This window comes from Parathielavia appendiculata (assembly GCF_033297405.1).
Source record: "Parathielavia appendiculata strain CBS 731.68 unplaced genomic scaffold N657scaffold_1, whole genome shotgun sequence".
Lineage (NCBI taxonomy): Eukaryota > Fungi > Ascomycota > Sordariomycetes > Sordariales > Chaetomiaceae > Parathielavia > Parathielavia appendiculata.
The window spans coordinates 74,880-97,624 of record NW_026944220.1 but is presented as its reverse complement, the minus strand read 5'-3'; the positions used below and the strand labels follow the sequence as shown (position 1 = coordinate 97,624).

Genomic DNA, 22,745 nt, shown 5'->3' with positions numbered 1-22,745 from the left:
TCTTGGCCATGGTTAGCGTTCTGGCCCCCTTGATGGTGGAGGCCACCGGATATGGAGGTTGCCGAGCAGTCCGTACCACACTGTACCGTCTAAATCAATCAACATGTTCTCTTTTGTCTTCGTTAAGTGGCCTTTCTCCAACCCCCGCTCAGTCAATCATGGTCCGATGTTGCGAGTCGTCTTACCGGTGGCGCTGAACGACGCATGTGGCAGGCCAACATGCCCATAAACCACGAGCCACATGCGCAGGAGGTGGTGAGGTACCAGCACGGGTGGGCCTTCAGTATAAACGGACCTCTGTCCTTCTCCCATGGTTTATCCACAGGGTCATGAATCATCTGTCGCAGCCTCCAACTGCATTGGCGTGGCGATACTCCCACGTTGCGCCATCTCCTTTCCGGCTCCTGACACCCACTTAAGCAGGCCAATTACTCCACCAACTGACACCGCCATGCACATTCAACCACGGAAATCAAGAAAGAGCACATCTGTCAGCACGCCGCCTTGGCTCGCAACCCGGTTTATCGCCTCACGAAACCACTGTGCTTCAAACACACTGGCTAGAACGAAAAGGAGTCGATGGGGGAGGCCGTGCGTGGCCTACCTCGGACGACCGCCCCACGAGGCGGTCTATACCTCGCAGATGGCTATCGGAGCGGATTTGGGGGTCCCACGGATCGAGGGAAGGCTGAAGAGCAGCTCAAAGCGTGGAGTTGAAGTTCCCGCGGACAACCGGAACCGGAAAGATATGCGGCAGCCAAATGGAGATGCGTACAACAGCCAAGAGGCCACCTCGCTCAGCTCCGACCCGATCAGCCACCACGGGCATCACATGGAGGACTACGACCAAAATGGGCTACACTCCTACCCGCCCGCCCATGTGCTGGCGCTGAACAACCCGTCCCTGGCACTCTGTGGACATCAAGTTTCAATCCCCACGTGCTCTCAACCGCGCCTGCTTGGGCGTGCCAAACCAAGCAGTCCACGGAATATATCGACGATCCATTTCTGCCCAAATGGTTTGCTCAGGGCTGTGACGGTCCGCTGTCAGCTTTGGGCGGCCCACCGGTCTCCCGCCCAGCCGCAGAGCACGCAGTGAACAGCTGACCAGCGTCTTCTGGAACTCCGTTTCTCCTCTCTGGAAGCCAGCGAACTCAATCATCGTCGCCTTTTTACTCCGGTCCGTCATGGTTTGTCCGAGACACGGTGATGCTGGCGACGCCGCATACGATGCGTCCCAGCCACTTTGTCACCCGCTATTCGTCCGGTCCATGCGCACGTCTCGCCCGGTTCGGCTACAGATGATACGACGACGCTCTACATACGGGAAACTCGGCAGCCCTGTTCCTTCCCCTCTCCAATGCCAACCCGAGTCATCCACTCGCTGTAACCTGCGCCGCCTGCAGCACCCTGGCTTGTTGACTCTCGAACATACCATCCCGCGTCATGTTCTTGCCGATGTACCCCGATGACTAGGAACAAGAACCAGTGGGGTTGCTCCGCGGACTCTGCGGTCTTAAAATGCCGCTCGCCCCCGGTGTACAGACCAAATGCGCCCTTTCCGCACTCTCAGTCATGCCAGACCCGCCGACAACCTGATCCGCGAGGTTTGCCAGCGGTTATTGGAGACCGGAAGTCGCCACCGAAATGATGGTCAAGGGAGCGGTCTAGATTATGCCCTGCCACGTCCTCCTCGACTCAGCAACCGGCATCAGACATCGTCGGCAAAGGGCGTCTGGCCAGAACAGCAGACCCGATGGCCAGGGCCTGTAGGAACACCATTGTCTTGCTTTTGGCACAGCTTCTTGGTTAATACAAATCGAGCTCTACCTCATTCTTCCTTCTGCAAACCCATCACTGGAGGGTAAGTGCTGTGCCCCTTTGCCGATTCTTGCCTTGATTACCGACACCGCGCCTTGACCATCAATGGATATGGCAACTCCCTAGAGATGAGAAGAATGAAAATGTGCACTCGTCGAAACTCATAGAAGGAAACAGCGAGAAAAAGAGCGGATAAGGAGGTCTTCCCATTCCGGCTTCCCGATCCCCCCCCCCCCCCCTCTCCCAAACCGCTTGCGTCAGGCTGATACCCGACAAGCAGCCTCCCCGGGCGTCTGCCTAACCCTGCTTCTTCAAGTAAGCGCCGTGGGATATGACTCCGCTTTCTCTAAGTCCCGGACAATAATAAAAAGGGGAAAGGTTAATGGGAAATGGAAGCATCGACCCTTCTCTCGCTTCCTGCCGATCCACACTATCTTTGGCCTGAGCCGTTCCCCCGACCACCCATCATGCCCCTTTGCAGAAGCATCTCAATTAGTCCCGAATTTCCGTCGATGACACACCACCACCACGGAGCCCGTTCTCTCATAGGACTGAGCCGGACTCACTGGTCTCTCTCCAAGAACCCGTCCCTCTTCCATCCCTTGACCACATGCATCTGCCAGCGCTGCTCACTCCCTTGCACAACATACACTGTTGAAACCGCATTCCCTTTTCCGCCCCTCCCTTGTTGCTCTGGTACGCTTTTTTGCTCCTTTCCTGGCACTTTGAAACGAATGAAACGAAAAACCCAAAAGAGACAAAACCGACCAGCGTCAAGGGGAGACAGACGAAAACAAGAAAACGAAGAAACGGATTTAACTATGAAGACTAAAAACAGTCACCCCTTCCCCTCAACATCATCCCCCCTTTCCTCAGTAATTGGTCGAATTCTTCCGAATCTCATGGTCCCGCCACATCTGCTCAATCTGCAGGGCCAGGTCCGAAATCTCGCGCCGCGTCTTCTCGATGGTCGCCCGGCGGTTGCCCTCGCCCGTCCAGCGCTCAATGTCGTCGTGCATCTTGTGCACCCGCCGCTGCTTTTTCAGGACCTGGTCGCAGATTTTGCACACGCCCGGTTCCAGGTACGTGTTGTAGATGAGCTTGAGCCCGCACGTCTCGCCCGTGCGGTACTCCTTGTTGCACTGCTCGCGGAAGGTGGACCAGCGCCACCAGCCGCATTGCCAGAGTTGTTGGTCGTAATAGCACATGGTTTTCTCCCCTGCTCTTTTCTATCTATCTCCACTCTTTTTTTTTTGTTGTTGGTTTGTTTCTCTTTCGGGCTGGGTCTCTGTCTCGGTGATGTCTTCGCTCTCTCGGGTTAGTTAATTGTGTGTTGTCGAGTTTGTTTTCCGTAGGTGCTTCTGGGCTCAGGGGCGGGTGGTTTGAGGTCGCGGCGTGCCTCGCTATCTCCTCCAGGTCTGTCTTCCTTTCTTTGATTTGTCCTCTCACTTTGCCCAACCCGGTCGAGGCACGCGAGTCGAGGGCGGGAGACGAAAGAGGTCGGACCGTTTTCGTTGAAGGCCGGTCCCTGGTCGAGTCCGGGATACCTATCAAATAACACGCCGGGTCAGCACCTGTTCCCCCCTTTTCATCTTCTTGCTGGTGATGCCGCTCCTTGGGTACCACAGCAGCCGCCCGGCGTGATCTTCATGTTACAAACTTCTGTTGACTCACCCCGTAAGATGGAAGCCTGGAGGCTTGCCGGCGACTAACGACACAGCGTGTGGACACTCGCGCGCCAGGAACACGGTTTGGTATCCAGCGAGTTGGTGTCGTTGAAGTTCGGCAGCCCGTGAGGTATGGGGTCGTCTTCGTACGTCCTCGTCGTGACTTTGCCGTGGAGTCAATGGAGTGTTTTTCAGAAGCCAAATCGTGATATCATCCCACTGGGCGTCGTTGAAGGTCGTGGAGCGGCTTGGGGCCTATGATCGCGAGGGTCTGGACAGCTCTTATACTCGGGCGTGCTGTCGTCTCCTTCCACTCCTCAAGGGGGTGAGGAAAGAGTTCATGAACAACATTCCCATGCAGGCAACGCGGCGTAAAAGAGGACAGTCAAGGATAAAACGGTAAAGTGAAGAAGGTTATCCAGCTCATCAACTCCAAGCCGGCCGGGACTCTGACCATTCCTACCCCTGACCTTCTCCGAGAATGAGGTATCCTCCACATTGACGTCCCCACGGCTGGTCCATCGTCAATCACGCTCGAAATCACACGTCGAGCACAGAGTGTGCCTGTCCGGGGGCGACATGGGGTAAACATGCAGCGATGCTACCCTTGGCTCGGCAGATTAGCCCCGTTTTCCGTGGCCGACACCTGGGTGCCCATCTGAGTATGCATGGCTCCCATAGGAGCCACGTCGTTGCAAGGGCTCATTATCCAGGGGTATTGAGCAGACACACGCGCACGAACGAGTTCCCCACCGCGTCTACATAGGTACCAGTACTTACAGACACCCCAGACGTACTGGCAGGGCTGGGCCAAGGAAACCGAACAGAAATCTGACCACGAGGTGGGTGGATCTGTGTATGTAAGTGCAGTACAAGTCGCGCTTTTCTTATATCGAGCAGTGTGCCATTGGCTTGGGGTTCGGTGCCAGCCCTACGTTGCATGGGGGAAATGAGAGAAGCTCTGCTTTGTCTACCACTGTTCCCCCTCTTTCCCCAGCCCACGCGGTAATTCCTGCGTGTAAAACGCGTTTTCCCCCGTCACTGACCCTGGGGCTGGTCGTGTTGTAGCGGCCCGTGGCTTGCAGGGAAAATCAGAGCCCAATGGCAAGCCGGTGATGCCTGGTTTTGTACTCAACGATATGGATTCCCCTCTTTCGAGACCCCGCTGTCTAACTCTGAAAACTCTGGCATTGCGGATTGCCGAGGATCTACCCAACTTGCGGGTGCCCCGGCCAGACCTGTTTCGTGGCCCACGGGTGGTAGCAACTGGCCGCAGCTTGGGCCGGGTATTCGGGGAGGGGCGGTCGTTTGAACCAAGGAAACCGGCCGTCACCAAACAGGATAGAAAACAGAAAGTTATCTTTCCTTGCTGTAAAATCGAGGACGGTAGGTGGCAGAAAGCGGACGTAGTTGATTGTTTCCTCTGGTCCACCAGACCCCAGGGGTGTAACCGAAACGACCCTTGGCGTTGATCGGGTTCGAGAGTATTCTCCTGACTTGGCCGAGCCGAACAGCCCGTTCCTAAGCAGATTGGAATGCCGGTGATGGGCTTTGTAACTGTCAAGAGCGAAGCTCTCTGCTCGGCAGGGACAAAGTTGGATATGGAGAGCTGCCGCGAAATCTGTCTCCAGTCACAACTTTTGCACCTCCGACCACCTTATCTCCCGGTTCAGGTTTGGTTAAATTCCGGTTGCTCTTGCAGACTGGATCTACAAGCAGAAGCCACTCGGAAAGGAGCCCTGTATTGGAATGGCCAGGTGCAGGTGAACCCGCATTCCGTCTTCGTCACCCTGCCGCCTACTTAGACATTCTCACCTGCGCTCCTGTTCTATTGCTGTTGTAATTGGTTCGGGTAAGAGAGCGCCTCACAGGAGGTTTGTCGTCGTGATCGATTGATCGTGGCGTCACGGCCTGCCCTGTTGCCGCTACCATGCGGAAACACAGACAGGCCAAGGGTATCCATTATGAGAAATCTACAGCCTAAGGAAACGATACGCTCCATGAGATGTAGGTTTCCAAGGTTGAACAGATGACTTGACCCACTGGATGCCATTTTGGAAGACCAATAATTTTTTCGGGTGCAACGATGCTCCGCTTCTGCTGCCAGAGTGACACAGCCAGCAACCGTTAAGCAGCATAGGCTCGCAGGAGTTTGTTCTCACATGAACTGTCCTCCATTTCGAGGGCATCAGCCCCGCCCGCACAGCTGCTGACTCGCGATGTGGTTCGAGCGATGTGCTCAGAAGGGCCCCGGAATAACTCCACAGCGACCCGCTCGCCTTGATGGCGGGTGGTTAGTGAGCGGCATATGCGACGTGGCGGCTCGTGAGTAGCCAGCAACCGTCCTGGTTCTTGTCGAGTTTCGCCCCTCCGGGGGGTGGTTTGTCCAGAGGCGTGGTTGGATGGTGTGCCGGGCTGTGATCGGATCGAATGGGCAGCTCAGTGCTTGTCTCGGTGACTTCTGGAACATCCTTCAACCTTCTATACCTGCAGGGTTAGCCGATCCCCGCGTCGTCCATGGTACATGGCTCCAAACTGACCAGGCCATTCAGGGCACCATACACAGCACCTGGCCTACTTGCCAGCCGGCCGCCGGTCCTGCAAGATCCGTGCGTACGTCACAGGGAAGGCAGGTCGTGATCGTCGACAAGCCCGATAAACGACCAAGTATAATCGGGTTCTTGTGTGTGGCTGGGCCGCAGCGGAACAGGCCAAAGCCGGCACGGATTGGGGACGCCAGAGATGGAAGTCGCTCTGCCATGAAGTCAGCATTCCATTGAAGGCTGCGGCTGCCTGCTTTTGCCAGGGCGTAAAACAGGATGGAGCCGTACCGGTTAGGATTGAATGAGTGGCCTAGTTTGTCGGTCGGGTCACCATGGGGGCGGTGACTTACACTTCACCTTGCTTCCTGTGCGGTGATGCAAGCGGGATAATACAAGTCACCGAGGCCTGACAAGGCTGCTAACCTGACAGGCTGGGCAGCATCATGTCCGGGCCACCTCCCGGATGTTCCGACCTTCCTCTGCTCCTTGCCACCGAGGGCGAGCCGTACGGCCAGGGTGCCTCTTGAGCGGCCGATGTCCGGGGTAGCTGAATTTGCCATTACCAGCATTCTTTTGCCGAGCGAACAGGCGGCCGCATTTTGATTGAAACTGAAACATGTCGCTGGGCTGCGTCCGGGTCAGAGGAGCTGCCGCAAATGGCCCGGGTGAGGAGGGATAACCGGCAAAGGCAGACCAGACCGCTGCGCCACAAGCACAGCTTGCAACACGGGTATGAAATCTGGCAGCGGAAGGATATGATGAGTAGCGCGATGAATCAATGTGGTTGTCGCGGCCATCGAGGCGGCCGGGTGGGTCTGGAAGCGAAAAGCAGAGGGTGATGTAAACATGGCCGTTGAAGCGGCCAGTTGGGGTGATGGGCCACGCTTGCTCCGGTCGGCGGCGAAGATGGGATGTAAATCTGTTTGATCCATTCAATCCTTCTTGATTCAAACAGCCGAAGTTCCAGGAGCGGGAGCGGGCCGGTCCCTTTGGCAGGGTGATCACCACCGTTTCACTCAAGCATATTGTGCTCTGTTCACTTACGGTTGGTGGCTGGTCCGCCTTTGATACGTTGCAGCGGCAAGTATTGCTCCGAGAACTCTGTGCCAGACTGTGGCTAAGTTCGACAAGTGAATATGGTGGATATCAGGTTAGCAGCGTTTGACAAGCTGATAAACCGTAGTTCTCGAGCTCTGCGGCATCGCCAATCCGGCCATGTGAAAACGCTTCTAGGAGTCATCCTGTTTAAGCGCGTCTGAATCCAACAACGCGCCCAAACCAACAAAGTTGTCCTGAGCCATCGTGCTTTCTGCAACCAATAGTTGCTGAGCCGTAGCGATGCCGTCGGGTATCGACAACATCCGAAATTGTCTGTCCTGTGGCGGTGAGGGTCGCGGCTGAAGTGGTGCGCAATGGCAATGGATATCAAATTCTTGGTGACGTTGATACTGGGGGACAGGGGAGCTGGATTAGCTCGAGGCCACGGGCTGAAGCGATCGACTCAGAACTCAGAAACAGGGATGCAACAAGGGCCATCTCGGGAGGGCGGGAGCGGGAGGGTGTGTTTTGGGAACAGCCTCAAAGGGCCCTGGTGGACGTCTCTATTGGCTGACCTCGATTTGGGGGATGCCGGCCAGACAAACAACAGGCCAGACCCACGAGCGTCGATAGATCGCCGGCGGAAAAAGGTTCGTGCGGAAGAAACTGCTGAATATGCAGCGCTTTCAAGCGAGCCTCGGCACTCAACTGTCAGTTCCAGTTGTTCGTTTCGTCGCGGGAGGCGTCCGATCTGTTTCGAGAAGCTCTGACCGTGCAAGACCCCTTGGAGGTACCCGTGCCCCATGTTGGCCACTCTACATGCTTCGGTCGATTGCCTTACGACTCGGTGGGATAGCAGCATCAGAGATGGTTTTGAGATTCCTAGCGGCCTAAAGAATTCGTCTTCGATCAAGGCTCAACATCTCGTGGCTCCGTAGGCATGTCGACCGGGGATGGTTGGCGGAACCGGGCCTCAACAAAAATTCGAGGTTGCCCAAGGTGCGATGAACACGACAGCACCAAGACGGACGGCTCGTCACGGCACCAGGCTGGAGTCTGTTGCAATGAATCCGTTGAGCTGATTACGGCGGCCCCCCGTTCCTGAACAGGCAAGGCTGGAAGTGATAAGACGGCCGTGGCCGCAGCTCTTGAGGCCAGCCCCGCCGATCCAGCATCATACTTTGTTGACGGCGGGGCGACAGGCTCGGGAGGGCTGGTTGTGACCTTGGGGTAGAACACTGGCAACCTTGGGCATCAACCAGCTAAGGACGCCATACGAAATCGAGATCCATGGTGCACACCTCGAGATAGCTGGCGATGTTAGTTGTCACGGTTTCAACTCCAAGCTGGTGACCAACGCAGGATGTGGAATTACCTGCCCTTTTGGAGAGATTGTAATGACAGGACGCAGCACAGTGCATACCCGCACCAGCAGTGCATGGCAGCAGTAGCAGTAGCAGCAGCACCTTAGTCCAGGTTTTCGCGGAAGGCTCTCACCAAATGCATCTCTCGGGTGGTGGAATGTGCTGCGAAACAGCTGGACCTTTGCTTTCGAGCCCCGCACAATCCTGCGAGCCCCTGCAGATGCCCCCTGGACGCTGCAAGCAGGAAGACGCGCATCATCGCAAGGCGAGCATGGATCTAGGAAACCAGTGGGGCTGTAGCCGCGCGATGCGCGGGTGTCCGGATCCAAACGAAGAGAAACTCGAGCGAGATAGATATATTTCTGATGTGCTCTTCAACTACCTCGTCCACTGCTGGCAATTTCAGTCCGAGTCTCAAATCGGGTGACACGATGAATTTGCCGCGACCAAGTGCGGCAGACTTGAGTCGAGGCAGTTGCTAAGTTCCAGGTTGCCATCGAACCCCGCGATGCTCATCGTTCCTTCTTAGAGCCCCACACTGTGCATTTACGATACCTTACCAAGAACATCGATCGAGTCGGATAATTTCCACCTTGACCGAGGGAACCTGATTTCCCAAGGTTATACGCGCAAGACTGTTCTAGTCGGGTTTCGAACATGTCTACGGCTTGCACTTTGACGGCTCCTGCAAACGGGAAGAGGCTGCAATGACAGATGACTACAATGTCACGTCCAAGCCACACAGTCCCGGGGCTCCGTGCCTGCCGCCGGATCTGGCGCCATGTGTCTCGTGATTGCCCCTTGCGCCGTCTCGCCTTGCGTAATCCGTGGACAACATCCCTCCCGTCGTGCCTACCTCGCCAGCTTGAAGCATCATCCTCCAGATTGTTGCCTACCTTACATAAGGTAGTAGGGCGATGTATGGATTGGGAATGCAAGTCCTGATTCTGTGCATCTCTTTTTACTGTAACTGGGCGAGATTCTCCCGTCTGCAACATTCTGTTGTCCAGGGGCTGTTGCCTTATTGATCCCCTCGACGACAGCTTCTGCCGGCCCCTTGTGATCTAAGCAGTCACCACCACCACTATCTCGCACAATCAACAATTTCCCTCGATTTGGCAAGGCAGATCCTCGTGTCGACGCCCAACCAGGGCACCAATTTGTTGAGTTCTGCGCGGCCATATCGGCGGCCACCCAGCCTTGCTTGACGCGAAACACTCTAGCCGCACCGAGCAACCTCACCCGCCATATCCTACACGCTCGACGCGCCTTGCCGGCAAAGCACCGTGGCGCCCGTCATCCCCGGAGCTGACTTCCCGCGGTTGGGCGACTGCTCATAGGATTGAGTGAACGCGATTCTGGAAAACGGGCCACGGCTGGGTCATACACCGCATAACCGAATCGCGCCTGTGGAAGAGCACTGCCAACCCAGAGGGCACACTTCACCGAAGTAGCAAGCCGAAGTGGCTTCTGCTGCGCTGGACACGGCGTGCGTTGCCAGATCATCGCAGGGGAGTGGGACCGGAAGCAGGCGGCCACTTCGAGAAAGATGGCGGCGCCGCCCGATCAGTTTCGATCGGCCATGGCGTTATCAGTCATGCAAGCCGGGCAACAGCTGGACTGGCGTTCATTCGAGGACCAAGATGCTGACGGCGAAGGTGCCAATCTAAACTCAGCCGATGCTGTCCAGCTCATCGCCAAGACCGCGAGGCTTTCAATATCAGGTTTCCGGGCCGAAAGCATTGAATTGTCAGCTCCTGGGAACAGCGGCTGCTCGCTGATCCCAAGAAGCCATGATGCTCGAACGTGTGCAGCCACGACAGGAGAGTGGAGAGAAGACATTTCCGCGGAAACCTCAGCAACGGTCTGCAGAATGTCGACAAACGCGTCCAACTCGTCGATGATCCAGACTCCTTCCGCATCTCGTTTCCCTGGCGAAAACTTGAACGCTCTCGGCATGGACCAAGTGACATCGCAACGTGGTACTCCAACCCGTCTGCTTGACCTGCCGAACGAAGTGCTCTTTCATATCCTGGGGTACCTCGAAGTGTGTGATCTGTTGGCAACCTCTCGGGTAGGTCCGAACGTCTTTCCTCCCTCTCCCTTAGTGCACCAGGGGCCATGGAATACCTTTGCACCTCTCGATCCGCTTTGAGTGCTCTGTGGACCTTGTGTATCCCAAGACATACCTTTCTTCTCGAAAGTACTGTACCCTTCTCCAAACGAGTGACCCCACCACCACCACAAACCCCTGATCGCCACCTCATCCCAGTACACTCTCACCCCCTTGTAATAAAACAACCAAGCTAACCACCAAATCTGACCCAAACCAAAACAGACCTCCCACCGCCTCCGCACCCTCTCCTTAGCCCCCTACCTTCACCACGCCCGCCTCCGCCGAACGCGCGCCCTCCTTCCGCCCCTACTCACCTCCCCTGCGCGGCCGTCCCTCGCCGACCTGATCCGTCGCTCCATCGTGCTGACCCACACTGCCTTCGCCTCGCGCCGGCTCGCGCGCAAGCTAACCTCGATCCGCCTCGCGCGGCAGCTCGCACGCCGCCCGTCGGCCGAGACGCTCGTCGAGCGGTGCGTGCTCCCGCCCGAGTGTCTCCCCTGCTCTGCGTCCAAGACGAAGAAAGGAGGAGGAGGGGGTGGGGCGGTGGTCGCGCCGGCGCTGGTGGCGAGGAAGAGAGCGGTCGAGAGGGAGAGGGTGAAGGATCTGCTGAGGGAGTGGATTGGGAATGTTTGGAAGGGGGAGGTTGTGAAGAGAGAGGAGGGGGTTAGGCGGCGGGAGGAACGGGCTGGTGTCGGGAGGGTCTGGAGGTTGAGGAGATACTGGGAGAGGGTGGCCAGGGGGGAGGTATGAGGGTGGATGCTGATTTGTTGCATATGCGTTTAAGGTTCTTGCTTGGATGGGTAGGGATGTTGGCGTTTAGTGCTTCGGTGATGCTTTGGGAACGGATCGACAACCGACTGGGGATGGGGAGGGGCATTGGAAAGGATATGCGAAACCATATGAGTGTGACGAATAGATGCTTATAGCAGCCCTCAGGCGCTGGCATATTAAAGGACGTACCGTGATAAGCACAAGTAATGGGTACAGCCCGTTTCCTAAACCAAGCCACATTCAAGAACAGATGTAGACGTTGGACCACCATCTTTATGCACGGAACCGGAAACTATCCCAGTCGTCCTCATCGTCCTCGTCGTCCTCGTCACCTTCCTCGTCCTCTTCCACAGTACCATTCTCCTTGCCTGGCGCAAAGCCCTTGGCTTCACCATCTGTTGCAGCGGCAGGGGCAACCCCGCCATTACTTTGAACCCTCAATGCTTCCCTCCTTTCCCGCAGCCTCCTTGCCCTCGCCTCGAGCTCCTCCATGACGTCAAACTCGTCTTCCAACGCCCGTGTCGCGTCCTCCTTCTCATCCTCGATCTGGATATCCACCAGCGCCCGCCGCCTCGCCCTCTCCTCCTCCTCTGACTTGGCTGCTAGCTCGGCTGCGCTCATGGCCGGCGCCGAGATGACCGCATCGCTTTCCAGCGCTGCGGCGGCTGATGGCTTGGCGCTGCTAGCTGCTGCCGAACCGTGAATCAGATCTGCCTCGAATGCGGCCCATACGTCGTCGGTAATCTCTGCCCGTGCTGATGTTGTCGTGTCGGCTGCCGGTTGTGAGTCCGCGGTTGCTGCTGATGGCGCTGTCGCGGGCGCCTGTTGTTCCGGCATTGCTAGCGCGTCCGGTATCAACGGTGACCGGCCGATGGGTGCTGCCTTGGGAGTGGTAACGACTGGTGTACCACCGCTGCTGGGGGTCGCCGGACGCGACGGAATTTGCATCTCGACGCCGATGGTAGGGGTGCCAGATATTCGGCGGCCCAGAGGCGGTGTTGTCGGTTTTCCTGACTTGCTGCCGCCATCTTTCTTTGCCGGTGTCGCCCCTGTCTCGAGTTGCGGTGACTCTGGGGACGGAGCGTTGGCTTTGCTACGTTTACTTCGGGGTGATTCGGGTTCGTGGTCGGCCATATTGTCGTCTTCTGCATCGGCCAGCTTCCGCTTGTTCGACCGGGCCGCCGGGCCATCTCGGTCTGCGGTTTCGTCCACGAACCCGGCGTATCCATTGGCCCCCTTCTTCACTGACTCTTGGTGTAGGGTCTGCAGCCGTTGTCGGTGGCCAGTGCTCTTCAGATGGCCGTCCCAGAGCAACTCAGTCTTGACGTGCTCGTTGCACACGGTGCACATGAGCTTGCCGGCGTCCGAGTATGCAGCATGCGGGTGCTCTATGCGGCGCGCGACGCGCTGTTGCCGTAGGAGGGCGCGCACATCGGCCATAATGGAATTGTATCGGAACGGTACGGTAGTAAGTAGGACTGGGATGGTCGAGGGCGATGCAACCCTGTGTCCTGCAGGGAATCGAGGGGCCGATTTAATCTGTTTCGTCAGAACTGGCGGTAATTCGCGTCAGAATGCTTGTTCAAACGGCGAGTACAGGCCTTGGAACGATCAATGACCCTAAACCCCATACTTTGATTAGTTATTTCATTGTTTGTTAGGAGTGTTGAAGCGTTGGGCCCCGTGGTGGCACTGAAGTCATCTCAGCCACAAAGGGAGCTCAGTTGCCCCACACTGAACGGTTGCAGCCACTTGTGCAGGGATAAGCTTCGGCCACAGTCGCAAGGGTTCGGTTTTTACATTCACGGCTCTACAGTGCATCACTGTCACCATCTCCAAGAACCTAAAACTTCCGACATAATCTTCTTTCGCACTGCCTGCCGACCGGAAGGACTTGACCGTCCTGCAGCAAAGGATGGCAGCATCTTCGATGCCCCAGACATGAAAATCTGAAGTTTATTGCGACCTCTCTTTCGCCGTCAGAACAAACCAGACCAATAGGCGGACGACGCGCAATGGACAACAACGAGGATGACCCGACGAGAGTAACGGCGCTCTGGCCGGATCCGCCCCCCTTTTGGAAGTCCTTCACCCCCGAGAATCTGGAGCGCTATAACAGCGTCAAGGAAGACTACGCCCATCAGCAGGGCCTCAGTACTGATGCCATCGCGCACATCCCCAAAGTCCCGCAAGAGCTTGCCAACCTTCAACCACCGCCCGAGCCAGCTGAGGGAACATGGAGGTTATTCAGCGAGCCCGAAACTGTGGGCGGCTTCTCATCGTCCTGCTGCTATGTAGCCGTGCGCTAACATGAGCCCAGCTCACAGAAACCCTTCAGACCCTGGAGGACGCCGGCATCCAGCGCCTAGGGCCCACGCCCGAGGTAGACAGGGACAGCAGCCATCTCGATCGCGGCTTTCAGTTAAAAAAGCTCGTCAAGTCGCTCATGCTCAGTTACCTCGAGCTGATCGGTCTCATGGGCCATAATCCGGCGCATGTGGGTCTCCGTTTTACCTGAACCTGATCGATAAGACTGACCACGACCTGCCAGGCCGCGGAGAAAGTCCAAGACATAAAAATCCTGTTGCTCAACTTTCACCACACCCTCAACGAGTACCGCCCCCACCACGCCCGCGAGCAGCTGATTCAGCTTATGAACGCCCACGGCGACCAAATGCGCGCTGAGACGGCAGGGATTCGGAGCGTGGTGGACAAGGCGAAGCGCACGATTGAGGGACTGGCCAGCATTCAGTTGCCACAGTTGGATGCAGACGCCGAGGAGACTATCGGTGTCCCAAGATTGAGGCAGAAGCAGGAGTGGGATGATGCAGTGTGGGGCGAGCTTCGCGACGACTTCGTGTGATACCCATGAAATCGAGGCGGCGTTTGGGTACGGATTCAAACTGGATGGAAATGGTAGAGAGGAAATCCACAGATTATCAGGAGTAAGCCAATCGCGCAACACAACACCGATCAGACCCAAAGCCACACCACAGTCTCAGGTAATCAGAATGGAACAAACACTCCCGTTGGCATTGATCACGAGACTGTTTTTGGCAACAGCCATGAGGTTGGTGCTGGTGATCCATACAATATGTACCTACGAAACCTTGGTTCGCCACGATCTCTCAAATCCAAGCCCTATTCCGCTGCTCCAGATAAAGACAAGTTACAGGAGTAGCGAAAGTACGAAAGAAGTGGAGAGACCCGCCACCAAGCCCATATAGCGGCGAAGACCTGAGCCGCTATCGTCCGGCAGCCCTGTCCAACGCAAGAAGCGTCCGCCCGCTTTGCACCTCAATTGCTGGAGAACACCGCTGCCCCTTCCTAAGAGGGAGGAGCCAAAAAGAACAGACAGAGAAGTGGAAATACAAGGAAAAGAAGAAAGTGGAAAACGGAAAGGTGAAACCCAGGCGTAATATCACCCGCTTCCACCCTCAACATAATCTTCTCCCTGCCCCGAAAGCCTTAGAGTGATGCTGAATACCTCCCGAGTCAAATCCTCAAACGCATCATCTAAATGTTGTTCATGAGATAGATCAGATTCTGAATGAAATCCAGAGTCGACCGCTTCCCAAGAACGCCCCTCCAGACCCACGCCAGAGCGCTCCGGCTCCCCCTCTTCCTTGGTTGAATAACCGGAATCTGAATCCCCAAGAACCCATAACTGCTCACCCACCCCATCGCCAGCATCGTTCTTCCCGGCATCTTCCTCCTCACCATCTTCTTCGTTCGTTGAGTAACCACAATTGGAACCCACGAAAACCCAACATCGCTCATCCTCCTTGTCTCTCTCGCAAGAAGGAGAGGCACCGAAATCCAGACTGTCACCAGAACTTGACTCATCGAAATCCCAAGCCTGCAAATCCACCGCATCGTCCAGAACAGCCTCGATGATAGCGTCCTCCTCATCCTCCTCCTCCGGCCCAGAGTTACTTCGACGACTCTCACTGGCATCATCAAGTACAACGCTCGCAGCCCCAAGTGAAATACAATCGAAACATAGACAAAGCTTGGCACCCCCACTGCCAGCCCTGCACACCGCCCGCCTCCACCCGTCAATGCCACCACCAGAACAGCGAGCCGCAGGCGGAGACCGAGATTTATACCTAGATCCAGACACTAATTCACAGCCTAGATCAAGATCAAGATCAGGACCAGGACCAGGACCAGGCCGACTCCTCGACTCCACGCGCGGCGGACTCGTCGGCGGCGACAACAGAGGCGACCGACGTGACGGATGCGCAGCCTTGTCGAAGAATCGACCGCTGCGCCGGCGCCTGCACACGCGACGGCAGGGCCAGCGGCTCGCTTGGTGTGAAGGAGCGCTGTAGGCTGGACGGTATTCGAGGACTGTAGGGGTGCGTGTACCCAGGGCCACCCGTCAGCGTGACACGGTTAGTAGGTGGAGATGAAGGGGGACAAGGTGTGCGCGTCTTGAACGTGGACATTTCGAACGTGGACGTGAAGGGCTTCGTTTCTTGAAGCGGGTGAGCGGGCTTGGGGGACAATGCAAACAGGTTGGACGGGGAGTGGCATGGTGGTGCTGGTTCGCGTTGATGGTGCTGGTTTGGGCGAGTCGCAAATGGGTGGAGCGTTGTAGGTATGGAGACGAGGTAAACTCGGGGTTGATTCCAAGAACCGATTGCGGATTTCCTACAGGCGTTCAGAAAAACGCGGACCGGACCGGTCTTTTGCTTGGTGGGACTCCTTGCGGTCGACTCCCAAGCGGTGGGAGAGTTGACGGCTCGGGAGTGAAGGAGCAGATGGAGCAGGCGACGTAGATAGAGACTGACTCTGCCTGGCTGAGATGGACGATGTGGTTGATGTGATGCTTGGTTCATGGGAGGCAGACGAAACACCCGTCGGCGGGGCTGTGACAGTAAGGCATCCAGCTCGCGAGAAGGCGGACCCAGGGCCTGGCCTTGAGCCGGGCAAGGAACGGATCCAACTTCAGCACCTCCACCCCGTTGACCGGCCCTCTACACCGGCGGGGCCCCAGAATTCGCCGTTGCTTGCGGCGGGATGGGCGGCGGTGGGATGGGTGTTTGCCTTGGGGGTCCGGCGGCAGCGGCTGGAGGGATCGGAGGCGGCGGGATAGGAGTGTTGCGTGCAGGATGCGGAGGATGGTGGGGCTGATGTTGATGATGCGGTTGATGCTGGGGCTGAGGTTGGGGTGGCATGTGTTGGGGTTGCGGGCGGTTCTGTTGATGAGTGAGGGATTGCGGCAGCGCTTGAGCCTGGGGCGCAGGCTGAGGTTGCGAGGGCTGCCTCTGCTGCTGTCCCTCTTTCTCCAGGACGGCGCTGAGATACGGCAGGTCGTCCCGGGTCCTTGGATCCTTTTCATAGAAGTTTCTGACCACCTCCCACTCCCTACGCGACATCCCGTGCGCCTGCGGTAACAAAAACGATACTGTCGGGCTGGTAATGAGATGGCCAAGTACTTCACGGGCAATAGCTTCGCCCTGCCGCTGCAACTCATCCACGTTTGGCGCCTGGTTCGCGGCCTGCGTAGTCGGGGCCGACGGCGGCTGGGGCTGTGACACGGGCCCGGCCATCCTAGGCGACGGGTATTGCGGGAACGGACCCTGCGGAGAAGTTGGTGAAAATGCGGGTGCTGAGACTGACGGCCGGCTTGCAGGCGGGAACCCTCCCTGAGGGGGTGTCGGAGTTCCAGGTGACGGGACAGGACCAGAGCCCTGGGCGAAAGCCTGATGCATCCTCAGGGAGTGATTGGGATCTGTTGTGCCGTGGATACGTTGAATGGTCTCAGGGTCGTTGCGATAGACAATAACGCAGAGCAACATCGGTTCCTCCCTCGTGTCAGGAATGAAGTTGTCCGCCAAGTTCATCATGAACTCGGGTTGGTTGCCGGTGCCGGCGGGCACAGGGACGAGATAAGTATCGCGGACATTGGCAACACCTTTGTCTCCCACGACTCCGTATCTCTTCTTAGAGACGAAGTAATCGATCAGCTTCTGCATGGATGCCTTCGCTGCCGGCGTGGTCGGTTCCAAGCTGACAACCACGACATCGGTCGGCAAGCTATATCGCAGTCCGCACAGGTAAACAATGGCTTGCTGTTCATCGATGCGCCCGCAAACCGTCAGGTTCCGAGGGAGGAGCTTGTCCCAGGCCAGGCCAATTGTCTCGCTCAAGTTGGCACCGCCTATGTGCTTGGCGACGACTTGGACTTCGGCAATCGTATTCATGATGATGTTCCCTCGCCAAACTACGTCTGGATCGTTATCCTCCTTAGGTGAGTACGGAGGAGACTGTGTGCCGTCGTCCAAGAGTCGATCGACATCTGGATCCACTCCAGGCCCGACGGCTGGCGCGGCTGCAAATGATGCACGCGGCTGGCCCTGAGGAAGCGTCGGTGACTTTACGCTCGAGAAGACCTTGTTGAGGTCGAAATCAGCTCTGGCGGGAGAGTTTTGCGTGGCCACCGTGAGTCCGGCGGCAGAAGGCCGGTGTCCGGCTTGAGGCAGGGAGTCCGGCGCCTCCTTGGGCTCCTTCTTTGGCGCGCTTGGCCGCCCAACTGGCCCAGACGGCACTTCCTCGCTGGTGATGAGGCCGTCGTCCCCAATGATCTCATCCCCTTTATGAGTTCGCCGAACACGTGGGACATCCTCGGTGATCTTAATCGCCTGCTTCTCTGCTCTTGCACGCATCTCGGCCGTTTCTTTCTGTAGTTCCTTGGAAGCCAGCTCCTCGGTTGACATGGAGGCAAGCATGGGGGGAGTCAATGTTCGGTCAATAAGCCGGATAGTGAGCTCGGCGTTGCTCTTCAAGTTAAAGGCCAGTGTCCGGACCTGACTGGCATATGACGCCACGTTGGCGTGAGTGTCATGCACGGCGCGCTCAATCTGCAGGGCGAACCGCTCCGCACGGTCAGCGACGGACACACCGTCAGAGGGGTGGGCGCCATTCTTCTCAGCTACTCCAATTGAGGCAACCAACGACTTTGATAATAGCTTTGCCGGGCCTTGACGTGCCTCTGGCAGGCCAATGATGTTGTCAGGAATATCCGCGGGAGGCGAGTAGCTTGGCACAGGAACGGATCGCGTCTCATTGACTTTGCGTATCTTCTGCAACGGACCCGGAGTTGGCGAGTTCATTAGCCGGGCGACCCAAAGTCAGAAATCGGAGTCAGCTGTCTTACCTTGCTTTCCTTGTCCTGCGGGACCTCGCCGTTCTTGCGCTTCATACCAACAGCCCTGGCGTCCTTCTTAGCCTCGGGAGGCGGCGGTGGAGACTGCTTCGGATGTTGGGAGGCATCCTCCTTGAGATCGCTCGTCCGCTTCTTGCCCTTCTTTGGACCCTTCTTTTTCTTCTCGGCCTTCTCCTCCTCGTACGCTCTGCGGCGGGCTTCCCACGGCCTCTCGCCGTGCGCGATGCCAGCGAGCAGCTCCTTGTGGTTCTGGGGCCGGCATAGCTCGCAGAAGTACTCCTTGGGCAGATCTTCGGTGTACTGGCTCATGCCCATGCAGATGTTATGCTGCCAGGCGCCACACTGGTCGCATGCGATCCACGGCTCGCCCGAGTCTTCATCTTGTTCTGTCGCGCCGCAGACGCAGCGAATGATCTCCTCCTCGGGTTCTTCTGGCTCGGGTGCCGCCTTCTTGCTTTTTTTGGTGCCGCGACGCTTCGGAACCTCGATGGGCTGGTCGAGCTGCTCCAACGCCTTGTGCTGGCCCTTCGTGGCCCTGGCGGATCGACGGGTTTCCGGCTCTGGTGATGGTTTGCTAGTTAGCTGCTGCCCGCGAAGGCTGCGAATGAGAGGCGGCATTGCGCTGGCTTGCTGTCCATGCAGTCGACTCTCGTGTGGGATAGGGATGGGGGTTTGGCAGAGAACGTCAACGCTCTTGTTGCTGCTTACCGGACATTGTCGCATCAAGATGGGACCAAACAAAGGCTGCTTGACTGCGTGGGTGCCGGATACCGCTTTTGTCCTCCCTTGTGCTGCGGATATCTACTGCGGATTGCTCAGAGCATGCGTGACGGTCGCACGCAGTCACTTGATAGGATGTTTACGCTTGGATCAGATAGGTAGAAACTAAACAATAGGACTGGACGCTGCAGCATGCACTCAAGGGACGGGACGACAAAATTCCCTAGAGGTATATGCAGAAATCCCGCTGCCTGTTTTCCCAGCTCCTTCCGTCTTGCGTGCGCCGACAGATTGTTGTGAATGGTGCGGACAGGAACAAGAGGCTGCGGGTGTCGGCGTCGTGGATAGCTCTGGGCCCAAGCTTCAATTCCCGGCGCCGAGAGAGTGCGCGCGTGCCGCTGGAAAACTGGGCGCGAAACCCGCAGATCACGAGGCTGGAGCTCAGCTTGTCGCAGAGATGGTTGCGGTAATGGCGTTTTAGTTTGTGGCCGGGAAACCGCAGCTGTGACGGTCTCTCCCGGTGGTGTCGTGGTGGTTCAGTTTGTGTTGCGGAGAGGTTGGAAAGAGGAGTTTGCCGAACGGTCGCGACCTCAAGTCAAAACGCCGAGAGAGATTAGATAAGCTGACCGGGACTGCGAAGTTGGGGTACGTGCTCCAAGGCCCCACCAAGAGTGCAAGGCAGCAAGCAGCTACGCGTGTTAACGTTTATCGTTAGCGCTTGCCTGGAGCTCAATCTGAGCTGCAGCATCAATCATCAGCCTTCCGCCTGTTACCGCATGGGCAGACAACCCAAGGCATTTGCGTCCGCTCAAACCAGCAAGCCCACCAGTACAGCAGGGCCCTCGCCAGCCTTTAGCAAACCTACGATTTCACCGCTCGTTTCTGCAACCCAGCCAGAACAATGTCGAGACGATATGATTCTCGGGTATGTTGGTCGCTGTCCCGACTCCACAGAACCATGAATGGGCGCACCGTGGAAGCTCGACGTGGGCGCTGAAGCTTATCCGTTCCACAGACAACCATTTTCTCTCCCGACGGTCGCCTTTACCAGGTCGAATACGCGCTAGAAGCCATCTCTCATGCCGGCACTGCTATCGGCATCCTGGCCAAGGATGGCATCGTCCTCGCCGCGGAACGCAAGGTCACATCGAAGTTGCTCGAGCAGGACACATCAGCCGAGAAGCTTTACATTCTTAATGAGTAAGGACATTTGAGGAGGGAGCATGAAACTCTTAGGTCGGCGCCGCTGACCCGGCCTGCAGCAACATGATGTGCGCCGTCGCAGGCATGACGGCTGATGCCAACATTCTCATCAACTACGCTCGGCAAGCCGCCCAGCGGTACCTGCTGACGTACAACGAAGACATTCCCTGCGAGCAGCTGGTGCGCCGGCTGTGCGACCTCAAGCAAGGCTACACACAACACGGCGGCCTACGGCCGTTTGGCGTCTCGTTCATCTACGCCGGCTGGGACCCGCAGCGCCAGTTCCAGCTGTACCTGAGCAACCCCTCGGGCAACTACGGGGGGTGGAAGGCTACGAGCTCGGGCGCCAACCATGCGAGTGCCCAAAGCTTGCTGAAGCAGGACTACAAGGAGGACTGCACGCTCAAGGAGGCTTGCGGTATGGCGGTCAAGGTGCTGAGCAAGACGATGGACTCGACGAAGCTGAGCAGCGAAAAGAGTGAGTGGGCAGCCAGATCCACCAAACCATTGGGCAACAGTTAACATGGAAGCAGTCGAGTTTGCGACGGTGGGCCAGACCAAGGACGGCAAGATCTTCCATAAGCTATGGAGCGCGGAAGAGATCAATCAGTTATTGAAGGAACACGACTTGGCCAAGGATGAGACAGCCGAGGAAAAGTAGGTTGAGAAGTGATAGATGGGCGATAAGACAGAAGTAGGCTGCTTGCGATCTATGCTTGTACTTTTAGAGGTCATTGCAAACTCCGTGCTCAACGGTGGTCGAGCAGCTTGCGTGGTGTCGTGGGAAGCCATCCAACCCTCACAATTACCGCAAACGCGCAGACCCCAAACCTTCAACGCCGCAATATGTACACCAGATGGCCGGTACATTCAATCGACCTACGAAATAACACGTTAGCAACCACTCTGCCTCCCACCAAACAACACCCCCATCTGGATACCCACATTCGACCCTGGCCCCTCCTCCAGATCCCTCACCCTCCCATAATACCCTACCTCCTCTGCCCCCGGCGGTCCAGCAAACGGCTCATCGCACCTCCCACTCCCCAGCCTAGGCCAGTACCGCCTATAGCTCCAATACGTCACCGTCAACCCCAACAGCGCCCCAACACTCACGTCCCAGACGTCATGCCTGTAGTCCTGGCACCGGCTGATAGCGATCATGGTCGCGCCGAGGAGCGGCGCGCCACAGAGCAGCGCCCGTACCAAATCGCCGCGCACCACCTTTTCCACGAGCTGGCCCCGAGACGGCGCCGTGTGCGCAAACACGCGCAGCTGGCCCGCCAGGAACAGACTCAGGTACCCCAGCCCCGCGAAGGAAAAGGAGCTGTGGCCCGAGGGGAACGAGCGCCAGCCGTCGTGGAGCGTGTGGTGGTCTGTTTTGGAGCTGCGGGTGCAGACGGCGATGGTGACGAGGACGTCGCGCGGCGTGCCGGGTTCGGGGACGCAGCGCGCGAGCAGGTCGGGCCGGGGCCGGCCGGCTGCGTTTTTGATGACGTCGGTGAGGAAGGAGGCCAGGATCAGGGAGATGGCGAGGCCGAGGACGGCGACATGATGTTTGTGCGCGGAGGCGTGGGTAAAGAGGTTGGTGAGGAGGAGCACGAGGAGGGGGAGAAAGAGGGCGTAGAGGAAGTTGTGCACTGCGTGAAGAGGTGTAAGCAGGTGGACGATGTGGAGGAGCTGACGTTAAAGGCCGCTTACCGAGGGGAACGCGCTCTTCCTCGGCGTGGGGAAAGGCGATGCGGAGGTCGTTGAGGGAGAACATGCGGTGGAAAGGCTCGACAGTGAATTGGACCTGCTCCTCTATTAGCTCGCCGACCGGAGTCACACGCCTTGGTCGATCAAAGATAAAGGCGTCCGTACGATCAGATATCCGGCCAGGAGGAGAACAAAGCCAATGTAGTCGGCGGCGTAGGTTCTCTGTGAGGACTCGAGTTAGCCCAACATCCACCATCGAAAAGCTCCAGAGCGGCAACTGGGACACCAACCTGCCAGAAACTCGACAACGACCCCATGATTCCGCTTCGGGCCACTACAGCCGAATTGGAATTAGCCCTCGGGGGTGCCATGGCGATCAGTCACCGCCGTCGAAATCCTTTGAAGAAGGCCCGAAGCATCGAGGTGGCACAACGAGTCCAAATCGCGCGGGTGAAGCTGAAGAGTGTGGCGAACCGTGACGATTGGGCTCAAGGCTGAGGGTTGTCGTGTGCCCGCTGAAGCCCCGTCTCCTGCCCTGCAAGGCTTCAGGGGTTTATGACGTCTTGGCGCTATCCACCTCCCGGAATGGTATGGGTCCATGGTGGGACGCAACGCAATCGCTTGCTGTGA

At 57.4% G+C, this 22,745-nt stretch overlaps 9 protein-coding genes across 9 annotated transcripts; 4 read left to right on the top strand and 5 right to left on the bottom strand.

Annotated features, from left to right (window-relative positions):
- Nucleotides 1–11: 11 nt before the first annotated feature.
- On the top strand, nt 12–1,325 carry N657DRAFT_1021 (uncharacterized protein). The gene has a single exon (XM_062785732.1). The coding sequence runs from the start codon at nt 311–313 to the stop codon at nt 1,097–1,099; it is 789 nt and encodes a 262-aa protein (XP_062651822.1). The 5' UTR covers nt 12–310; the 3' UTR covers nt 1,100–1,325.
- Nucleotides 1,326–2,693: 1,368 nt separating this feature from the next.
- On the bottom strand, nt 2,694–3,029 carry N657DRAFT_563355 (uncharacterized protein; the record flags this gene model as incomplete). The annotated part of the gene is made up of 1 exon (XM_062788206.1): nt 2,694–3,029. The coding sequence occupies one exon, from the start codon at nt 3,027–3,029 to the stop codon at nt 2,694–2,696; it is 336 nt and encodes a 111-aa protein (XP_062651821.1).
- Nucleotides 3,030–6,811: 3,782 nt separating this feature from the next.
- Nucleotides 6,812–8,216, bottom strand: N657DRAFT_1409 (uncharacterized protein). Its single transcript, XM_062785932.1, has 3 exons — nt 7,645–8,216; nt 7,076–7,479; nt 6,812–6,950 (listed from the first exon to the last, which is right to left on the bottom strand). The coding sequence occupies exons 1-2, from the start codon at nt 7,929–7,931 to the stop codon at nt 7,149–7,151; spliced, it is 618 nt and encodes a 205-aa protein (XP_062651820.1). The 5' UTR covers nt 7,932–8,216; the 3' UTR covers nt 6,812–6,950; nt 7,076–7,148.
- A 1,799-nt stretch (nt 8,217–10,015) lies between these two features.
- On the top strand, nt 10,016–11,299 carry N657DRAFT_564298 (uncharacterized protein; the record flags this gene model as incomplete). Its single annotated transcript, XM_062788270.1, has 2 exons — nt 10,016–10,399; nt 10,772–11,299. The coding sequence occupies 2 exons, from the start codon at nt 10,016–10,018 to the stop codon at nt 11,297–11,299; spliced, it is 912 nt and encodes a 303-aa protein (XP_062651819.1).
- Nucleotides 11,300–11,453: 154 nt separating this feature from the next.
- Nucleotides 11,454–13,003, bottom strand: N657DRAFT_638449 (uncharacterized protein). Its single transcript, XM_062791595.1, has one exon. The coding sequence runs from the start codon at nt 12,758–12,760 to the stop codon at nt 11,594–11,596; it is 1,167 nt and encodes a 388-aa protein (XP_062651818.1). The 5' UTR covers nt 12,761–13,003; the 3' UTR covers nt 11,454–11,593.
- N657DRAFT_638448 (mediator of RNA polymerase II transcription subunit 7) lies at nt 12,914–14,474 on the top strand. Its single transcript, XM_062791594.1, has 3 exons — nt 12,914–13,584; nt 13,641–13,817; nt 13,872–14,474. Exons 1-3 carry the CDS (start codon nt 13,336–13,338, stop codon nt 14,181–14,183), a joined length of 738 nt encoding a protein of 245 aa, XP_062651817.1. The 5' UTR covers nt 12,914–13,335; the 3' UTR covers nt 14,184–14,474.
- A 1,828-nt stretch (nt 14,475–16,302) lies between these two features.
- N657DRAFT_629229 (SPOC-domain-containing protein) lies at nt 16,303–19,209 on the bottom strand (the record flags this gene model as incomplete). The annotated part of the gene is made up of 3 exons (XM_062790869.1): nt 16,303–18,411; nt 18,486–19,054; nt 19,203–19,209. The coding sequence occupies 3 exons, from the start codon at nt 19,207–19,209 to the stop codon at nt 16,303–16,305; spliced, it is 2,685 nt and encodes an 894-aa protein (XP_062651816.1).
- Nucleotides 19,210–19,963: 754 nt separating this feature from the next.
- Nucleotides 19,964–21,391, top strand: N657DRAFT_685659 (N-terminal nucleophile aminohydrolase). The gene is made up of 4 exons (XM_062796794.1): nt 19,964–20,139; nt 20,230–20,414; nt 20,477–20,895; nt 20,951–21,391. The coding sequence occupies exons 1-4, from the start codon at nt 20,116–20,118 to the stop codon at nt 21,076–21,078; spliced, it is 756 nt and encodes a 251-aa protein (XP_062651815.1). The 5' UTR covers nt 19,964–20,115; the 3' UTR covers nt 21,079–21,391.
- N657DRAFT_638446 (acid phosphatase/Vanadium-dependent haloperoxidase) lies at nt 20,975–22,321 on the bottom strand. Its single transcript, XM_062791593.1, has 3 exons — nt 22,119–22,321; nt 21,363–22,057; nt 20,975–21,296 (listed from the first exon to the last, which is right to left on the bottom strand). Exons 1-3 carry the CDS (start codon nt 22,180–22,182, stop codon nt 21,288–21,290), a joined length of 768 nt encoding a protein of 255 aa, XP_062651814.1. The 5' UTR covers nt 22,183–22,321; the 3' UTR covers nt 20,975–21,287.
- Between the last annotated feature and the right edge of the window lie 424 nt (nt 22,322–22,745).

Excerpts from the sequence above, each read along its gene's own strand:
- N657DRAFT_1021 (XM_062785732.1), top strand. The coding sequence starts at position 311 with ATGGTTTATCCACAGGGTCATGAATCATCTGTCGCAGCCTCCAACTGC.
- N657DRAFT_1409 (XM_062785932.1), bottom strand. The coding sequence starts at position 7,931 with ATGCTGCTATCCCACCGAGTCGTAAGGCAATCGACCGAAGCATGTAGA. Across the intron at positions 7,480-7,644 it reads CCGGCATCCCCCAAATCGAG|TATCAACGTCACCAAGAATT; the intron begins GTCAGCCAATAG and ends CCTGTCCCCCAG.
- N657DRAFT_638449 (XM_062791595.1), bottom strand. The coding sequence starts at position 12,760 with ATGGCCGATGTGCGCGCCCTCCTACGGCAACAGCGCGTCGCGCGCCGC.
- N657DRAFT_638448 (XM_062791594.1), top strand. The coding sequence starts at position 13,336 with ATGGACAACAACGAGGATGACCCGACGAGAGTAACGGCGCTCTGGCCG. Across the intron at positions 13,585-13,640 it reads TATTCAGCGAGCCCGAAACT|CTCACAGAAACCCTTCAGAC; the intron begins GTGGGCGGCTTC and ends ACATGAGCCCAG. Across the intron at positions 13,818-13,871 it reads TGGGCCATAATCCGGCGCAT|GCCGCGGAGAAAGTCCAAGA; the intron begins GTGGGTCTCCGT and ends ACGACCTGCCAG.
- N657DRAFT_685659 (XM_062796794.1), top strand. The coding sequence starts at position 20,116 with ATGTCGAGACGATATGATTCTCGG. Across the intron at positions 20,140-20,229 it reads CGAGACGATATGATTCTCGG|ACAACCATTTTCTCTCCCGA; the intron begins GTATGTTGGTCG and ends TCCGTTCCACAG. Across the intron at positions 20,415-20,476 it reads AAGCTTTACATTCTTAATGA|CAACATGATGTGCGCCGTCG; the intron begins GTAAGGACATTT and ends CCCGGCCTGCAG.
- N657DRAFT_638446 (XM_062791593.1), bottom strand. The coding sequence starts at position 22,182 with ATGTTCTCCCTCAACGACCTCCGCATCGCCTTTCCCCACGCCGAGGAA. Across the intron at positions 22,058-22,118 it reads GGAAGAGCGCGTTCCCCTCG|TGCACAACTTCCTCTACGCC; the intron begins GTAAGCGGCCTT and ends CTCTTCACGCAG.